The sequence below is a fragment of the Hipposideros armiger genome, unplaced genomic scaffold (assembly GCF_001890085.2).
Source record: "Hipposideros armiger isolate ML-2016 unplaced genomic scaffold, ASM189008v1 scaffold_64, whole genome shotgun sequence".
In the NCBI taxonomy this organism is placed as follows: domain Eukaryota; kingdom Metazoa; phylum Chordata; class Mammalia; order Chiroptera; family Hipposideridae; genus Hipposideros; species Hipposideros armiger.
Window position 1 is genome coordinate 2,336,495 of NW_017731414.1, and position 7,118 is coordinate 2,343,612.

Below are 7,118 nucleotides of genomic sequence, written 5' to 3' on the forward strand. Positions count from 1 at the left end.
CCCTTTTTCCGGCGGCGGACGAATTGGAGAACACTCCATACACCGTCCACTTCGGGCCATGTAAACGGCCTCTTTGTACCCCCCTGTTGCCATCAAATCCCTGGCACATGCTCACGAGCCCACAGGACAGTAGAGGGGACATTGCTACGGATGTGGGTGGTAATGGTGTCACTCCTTTAAATCTCGGACGCCCCGCCTGCTCCCACCCCGCCCCGACTTTGACTGTAGAAAGCCCCACCCACTTGTCTGAAACTGGAGCCTATTGGCTCCCTCTGGAAAAGCCTGTGGGCGGAGTTGGGGTGGGTGGCGGTGAGGGAAGATAGAAGTGCTGTCTGACCCTGCTGGACTCCTTCGCGAGCTTCGGGGACTAGAACGCGCAGGCGCAAATGCACAGCGCGGACCCCCACGGTAACCACGCCCCTCCCCCAAGCCTTAAAGGGCCAGAAGCAGTTCCTACAGCTCCAGCCCTTCAGCGCTTTGGGGAGGCGGGGGTGCGCAAGCGCCTTGGGGGAGCGCTGGGGTGGGGGTAGCGGTCGTGTATCAAGTTGCTCTCTGTCCCGACAGAAGAAGCCAGGGCGCTGAGGGTCCAGGCTCCAGCTTGTTCCCTGCTACATCAACTGGAGGAGAAAAGTTTGTGAATTGGGCCCCCAAGTTTTGGGGGACCCGGGCTTGCGGCGTGGGGTGACAGAGGAGGCTCGTTGGAGGTGAGTGAAGCTCCTGCATTGGTCTGGATGGGCGGTGGGATGGGACCAATTACATCTTTGTTGAGCCCTCAGTCATTCCGGGGAATACTCTCCAAAAAATAGCCACAGCGAATGTTTATTAAACTCTGCTAGTGCATCAGGCCCCCCTGCTCAGCTATTTACAGACATGACTTCTTTTAGACCTCATTTCCCCATTTTATTAATGAAGAAACTGAGGTACAGAGAAGTTAAGCCATATGCCCAAGTTCTCACAGCCTGTAAGTGAAAGGATTCGAACCTAGAGAGCTGACTCCAGAGCCAGAGCTTTTAAGCAATGTCTGGTGTGCATGGTGGAGAGGAGTGGGCCTGAAAAGCAGTTGGACTCTTGTTTAGTTTCCCTGCTGAGCCCGAGTTTACCCACCCTCACTGTGCAAGGCTAGGTATGCAGTTGTTGATAATTATTGTCATTTCTCCCCTTTTGGCACTTCCACCAGCTTCCCCCATGGAGCCTATCCAGCCTGCAGAGGAACTCAGCTTGACCCAGCAGTCCCCCACCCCAGAATTTGGGGACCCTGAAGACCCAGGGGATGAGACCCTTGATGGCTCAGACACGGTGGTGCTCAGCCTCTTCCCCTGCACCCCGGAGCCCGGGAATCCTGAGCCAGATGCTGGCGCCTCCTCACCTCAGGGTAGGTACTTTCCCTGGGCTTCGCCTCTGGGGTACAAGGACAGTGGCATGCCAGGCCCAAGATGAGGCCTCTGCCTTTGTTTCCTACCACCTAAATGTGTCTCCTGCTCCACTCAGGGAGGGATTGCTTATTTGTTTTTATTGTGGCAAAATCCACATAACATGAAAGTTACCATTTTAACCAGAATCGTGTATAATCCAGTGGCAGTAAGAACATTCAGTGTTGTGTAACCCCAACCTCTATCTGTACTTCTGGAACATTTCCATCATCCAAAAAGGAAACCCCACCCAGGCCACTTCTCAGGGACCTGGGGCGCAATTTCCACATGAGTGAGCATCAGGACCCCAAAGCCTCTTAGGAGAGGGCCTCACCTCATACCTTATTTAACATCTCTGGTGACAAGAAGGGCCCAGGCCCACTCAGGGTACTCCAAGAGTTGCCTTTTCTGAGGAGCAACAGGATCCCCAAATTCTTCAAGTTTTCAGACGACTTGTTTGGGCCTATGAGGATGTCCCCAGACCAGCCAGTAGGTCTTGCAACTTCCAGCTTCTCAGGGCTCAGCTGAGGGCGCATCAGTGGAGAGTGGATGGGGGAGTCACATAGTGCCTTTGGTAGCTCCAAATCTCCAGGGTCTGGCTTGAAGGCCCAGAAACATATACCAAGGGGAAATGAAGGCCCTTCCTTTCTCTCCCAGCAGGCAGCTCCCTGAAGCACTCCACAACACTCACCAACCGGCAGCGGGGGAATGAAGTCTCGGCCCTGCCAGCCACCCTGGACTGTGAGTGGCCCCCATCCCCAAGTGGGGGAAGGGTAGCAGGGTGGCAGGGCTGAGATGAGCAACTTGGGATGGGGTAAACTGAGGCACCGAGCAGAGATGAGATGGTTGAGAACTCTACTTCTTTCTGGCCCCAGCCCTGTCCATCCACCAGCTTGCGGCCCAGGGGGAACTGAGCCAGCTGAAGGAGCATCTGAGGAAAGGTGTGCCCATACCCATGCACTGGTATATCTGTGCCTATCTAACCTCATGTGCTAGTGTGTCCATATGGGTACTGACGTGACCTGTGTCCACATGTGTCCCTCTCTACACATGTGTACAAGCATGGTCATGGATGTACATATACTTGTGCTTCCCCCACCCTACCTTCATCTGACCCCAGACGACTGTCCCTTCCCCACTCCCTCAGCATGGCGGGGAGTGGGCAGGGGTGCAGTCCAGTGCTATCACACCCTCCTGCCAGGTGACAACCTCATCAACAAGCCAGATGAGCGCGGCTTCACCCCCCTCATCTGGGCCTCGGCCTTTGGAGAGATCGAGACCGTCCGCTTCTTGCTCGAGTGGGTGCGTCCCGGCCCAGTTGGGGGCTTCTCGGGACTTGAGGGTGGGTTGGGGTCCTGGCTGAGTCTGCTGGTGCTGTGTGTAATACTGGACTGCCATGGGGACCCCAGGATTCCAGGGGGTGCTCTCACCCCTCATCACCGCTCCTTCTACTTCCCCCAGGGTGCTGACCCCCATATCCTGGCCAAGGAGCGGGAGAGCGCCCTGTCACTAGCCAGCACAGGCGGCTACACGGACATTGTGGGGCTGCTGCTCGAGCGCGACGTAGACATCAACATCTATGACTGGGTGAGGCACCACCAGCTGGCCCTGAGCGCCTTGCAGGGTACCAGGCCTGCTCTGGCTGCTGAGAACACAAGATCCCAAGCCTCATAGAACTCCCAGTTTTGGGTTAGGGAGTGAGGAGCCAACACACAGTCAGCTGAGACAGTGAATAACACTGTGGTGGCAAGTGCACAGGCAGCTGGAAGAGCTGAGGCAGCCTGCACAGCCAAGGGAGGTCAGGGAGGGCTTCCTGGAAGGAGTGGCCCCTAAGCTGTAACCCAAAGGCCAGGTGACAAGCAGGAGAAGGAACCACATTAAATTGGAGGATGCAGGGTGGTATGAGAATCCAGAAGATAGTGCTAGTTGTCCCTGCCTCTGCCCCTGACAGAATGGAGGGACACCACTGCTGTACGCTGTGCGCGGGAACCACGTGAAGTGCGTGGAGGCCTTGCTGGGTGAGTGGGAGTAGAAGCTGCCCCTGGGGGCCCCAAAGCCCTAGCTGGTGCTGCAGGAATCCTGAGGGCCAGAGAGGGATCAGAACTCTACTTGAACAAATCTTGGGAAGGGTGGTAACTGCCAGCTTTTCCCAGAGGGTTGATCAGGGGGCAGGAGGTGGTGGGACAGCACAGAGGTCTGGCTTCAGGGATCCTGGAGGTGGGGGTTCTCTTGGCCACATTCTCAGGAGAGCTCAGGCTCTATCCAAGGCCACATAGGCAACCAGCAGACCTGGGGTTGCATCACTGGGGGTCACTGGACTTCCCAAGTCCTGTGCCCCATTCTGGGCTCCCAGCCGTCAGGGCCAGCACCCCCTACAGCACCTGCTATGCTTCGCAGCCCGAGGAGCTGATCTCACCACTGAGGCTGACTCCGGCTACACCCCAATGGACCTCGCCGTGGCTCTGGGATACCGGAAAGGTCAGCCTCAGACGCATGGGGTAGACAGTGCTGTAGGCGGGGTGACCACAGAGGGTACATGGAACATCCCACTTAGATGTCAGATTCCGGCAGCAAGAGTGTTCACATTAGCAAACATTGAGTGCCACTGTATATCTAGCCAGGGCACGTGCTAGGCCTGACTCTCGGAGGCTCCAGGTGTACTGAGGGTGGGTATGTCAGTGACTGGGGCCGCTCAGGAACTGAGAGGCCCAAAAGAGGCCCTGGCCCACATCAGGATGGATGGGAGTCAGGGAGGGCTTCCTAGGGACCCAAGGAGAGGGAGGATGGTCCAGGCTGGAGGAACAGCACATGCAGAGACTTGGCAGGCTGAGAATGCCCAGAGGGAGGGAGCCAGGTCACAGTGCAGAGAGCCATGAAGGCCACCCTCTCTGAGGCAGGAGGTGGGCATGAGCAGAGGCTGTAGGCAGACCTGTTTGACTCCCCACTTCCCCACCCATAAAACTGATAGATCCTAACAAAACCAACCACCTGGGGTCAATGGGGGGTATTGAGGGCTTGGGAAATATCCCCTCCTTGTTTCAAGGAGTGTTACTGTATCATGGGACAGAAAAGTCAATCCTCATGGCCCCTCTTGTCCTTTCATAAACATCACAATTCGCCAATTTTGTTTGGTAAGGAATATTTTCGTGAGGCCAAAGTCTCCAAAAATGCATTTTTACAAACTTAGGGGAAATTGAGGTTCCTGGGATGGGGGCCTCAGTCTTCCCAACTGTGGCCTGAGAGGGGCGTGGATTTCCCTGTGTATGAAGTGGATCCTCGATCCAGGTACCAGGGTGGGGAGGTCCCTGTTCATCCCCCAAGGGGAGGGTGCAGTCCTCNCTTCTAACTCATTAACTACAAATATGTATTAAATAACAAACAACTTCATGATTGATTTAAAAATAGTTTGTGGCATTTTGTAATAACTGTGATTTACAAATATTTGCTAAGCCAATGTAAACACACACAGATGCGTAAATCTATAAGGCAACAATACACACGATTGCCACGCCCCAAGCTTCTTCCAAAGCATTAGGTCACTGAATTCTCACAACAACCCTAAGGGGGAAGAGAAAGAGACTATTATACTCCCCCATTTTACAGAATTAAAAAACCAAGGCACAGGGACTTTCTAAAGGTTTCAAGGCTAGTTAGCAGCCCAGCCAGGATTCGATGGAAATTAAATTTCTGCCCCTCACGTGGACCCCGTCTTTATCCCCTCCTGTCCTCTGTCAGGTCGCCCCTTCTTGAGTTCCTGGGCCCTCCACCCAGTCCGGGACCCCGCATTACCTTTCTTCCCCTTGAGTTGCATCTCCGGTTCCTCCATAGCTACAACGGCTCGCCGAACCCGAGAACCGGAACGGGAAGTCTGGAGGTGAGTACGGCTGCCTAACCCTTCCCCGCGAAACCCGACGCGTCCCTTCTCCAGTTCTGATACAAATTGGCTCGGCCTCCTAGCTTCTCTGTCTACCCAGACAGGAGGCGGGCCATGAGTGGGAAACTAGGGAAGGAGGAACACCGGGAGGCGGGTGAGGAGGGGACGGGGAACCCTGAAGCTCCAGGAGGGTCACGGAGGCGTGAGGGGCAATGGCGCCCTCCCTTCCGGAACCCTTTTTCCGGCGGCGGACGAATTGGAGAACACTCCATACACCGTCCACTTCGGGCCATGTAAACGGCCTCTTTGTACCCCCCTGTTGCCATCAAATCCCTGGCACATGCTCACGAGCCCACAGGACAGTAGAGGGGACATTGCTACGGATGTGGGTGGTAATGGTGTCACTCCTTTAAATCTCGGACGCCCCGCCTGCTCCCACCCCGCCCCGACTTTGACTGTAGAAAGCCCCACCCACTTGTCTGAAACTGGAGCCTATTGGCTCCCTCTGGAAAAGCCTGTGGGCGGAGTTGGGGTGGGTGGCGGTGAGGGAAGATAGAAGTGCTGTCTGACCCTGCTGGACTCCTTCGCGAGCTTCGGGGACTAGAACGCGCAGGCGCAAATGCACAGCGCGGACCCCCACGGTAACCACGCCCCTCCCCCAAGCCTTAAAGGGCCAGAAGCAGTTCCTACAGCTCCAGCCCTTCAGCGCTTTGGGGAGGCGGGGGTGCGCAAGCGCCTTGGGGGAGCGCTGGGGTGGGGGTAGCGGTCGTGTATCAAGTTGCTCTCTGTCCCGACAGAAGAAGCCAGGGCGCTGAGGGTCCAGGCTCCAGCTTGTTCCCTGCTACATCAACTGGAGGAGAAAAGTTTGTGAATTGGGCCCCCAAGTTTTGGGGGACCCGGGCTTGCGGCGTGGGGTGACAGAGGAGGCTCGTTGGAGGTGAGTGAAGCTCCTGCATTGGTCTGGATGGGCGGTGGGATGGGACCAATTACATCTTTGTTGAGCCCTCAGTCATTCCGGGGAATACTCTCCAAAAAATAGCCACAGCGAATGTTTATTAAACTCTGCTAGTGCATCAGGCCCCCCTGCTCAGCTATTTACAGACATGACTTCTTTTAGACCTCATTTCCCCATTTTATTAATGAAGAAACTGAGGTACAGAGAAGTTAAGCCATATGCCCAAGTTCTCACAGCCTGTAAGTGAAAGGATTCGAACCTAGAGAGCTGACTCCAGAGCCAGAGCTTTTAAGCAATGTCTGGTGTGCATGGTGGAGAGGAGTGGGCCTGAAAAGCAGTTGGACTCTTGTTTAGTTTCCCTGCTGAGCCCGAGTTTACCCACCCTCACTGTGCAAGGCTAGGTATGCAGTTGTTGATAATTATTGTCATTTCTCCCCTTTTGGCACTTCCACCAGCTTCCCCCATGGAGCCTATCCAGCCTGCAGAGGAACTCAGCTTGACCCAGCAGTCCCCCACCCCAGAATTTGGGGACCCTGAAGACCCAGGGGATGAGACCCTTGATGGCTCAGACACGGTGGTGCTCAGCCTCTTCCCCTGCACCCCGGAGCCCGGGAATCCTGAGCCAGATGCTGGCGCCTCCTCACCTCAGGGTAGGTACTTTCCCTGGGCTTCGCCTCTGGGGTACAAGGACAGTGGCATGCCAGGCCCAAGATGAGGCCTCTGCCTTTGTTTCCTACCACCTAAATGTGTCTCCTGCCCCACTCAGGGAGGGATTGCTTATTTGTTTTTATTGTGGCAAAATCCACATAACATGAAAGTTACCATTTTAACCAGAATCGTGTATAATCCAGTGGCAGTAAGAACATTCAGTGTTGTGTAA

The 7,118-nt window shown here is 55.3% G+C and overlaps 1 protein-coding gene and 2 long non-coding RNA genes across 9 annotated transcripts in view; 2 read left to right on the plus strand and 1 right to left on the minus strand.

Moving 5' to 3' along the window:
• The window catches only part of LOC109382508 (uncharacterized), a 12,999-nt gene extending 7,694 nt beyond the window's left edge, over nt 1-5,305 (minus strand). Inside the window, exon 1 of the long non-coding RNA XR_002123938.1 lies at nt 5,199-5,305. This is a non-coding gene — a long non-coding RNA (uncharacterized LOC109382508). The remainder of the gene's footprint in view (nt 1-5,198) is intronic.
• RFXANK (regulatory factor X associated ankyrin containing protein) lies at nt 7-4,741 on the plus strand. 7 transcript variants are annotated; one of them, XM_019642066.1, is made up of 9 exons: nt 7-408; nt 565-704; nt 1,178-1,372; nt 2,067-2,150; nt 2,285-2,350; nt 2,557-2,711; nt 2,871-2,996; nt 3,361-3,427; nt 3,807-4,683. In XM_019642066.1, exons 3-9 carry the CDS (start codon nt 1,186-1,188, stop codon nt 4,040-4,042), a joined length of 921 nt encoding a protein of 306 aa, XP_019497611.1. In that variant the 5' UTR covers nt 7-408; nt 565-704; nt 1,178-1,185; the 3' UTR covers nt 4,043-4,683. The 7 variants fall into 7 exon arrangements, with proteins under 7 accessions (XP_019497611.1, XP_019497612.1, XP_019497610.1 ...); XM_019642071.1 differs by lacking the exon at nt 7-408 and having other exon boundaries at nt 426-704; nt 3,807-3,887; nt 4,597-4,741; XM_019642067.1 differs by lacking the exon at nt 7-408 and having other exon boundaries at nt 423-704; nt 1,165-1,372.
• Nucleotides 5,306-5,784: 479 nt separating the features above from the next.
• On the plus strand, nt 5,785-7,093 carry LOC109382509 (uncharacterized). Its single transcript, XR_002123939.1, has 3 exons — nt 5,785-5,924; nt 6,081-6,220; nt 6,694-7,093. It is a non-coding gene; the product is annotated as an uncharacterized LOC109382509 (long non-coding RNA).
• The last annotated feature ends 25 nt before the right edge of the window (nt 7,094-7,118 follow it).

Excerpts from the sequence above, each read along its gene's own strand:
- RFXANK (XM_019642066.1), top strand. The coding sequence starts at position 1,186 with ATGGAGCCTATCCAGCCTGCAGAGGAACTCAGCTTGACCCAGCAGTCC. Across the intron at positions 1,373-2,066 it reads TGGCGCCTCCTCACCTCAGG|CAGGCAGCTCCCTGAAGCAC; the intron begins GTAGGTACTTTC and ends TTTCTCTCCCAG. Across the intron at positions 3,428-3,806 it reads GTGCGTGGAGGCCTTGCTGG|CCCGAGGAGCTGATCTCACC; the intron begins GTGAGTGGGAGT and ends TATGCTTCGCAG.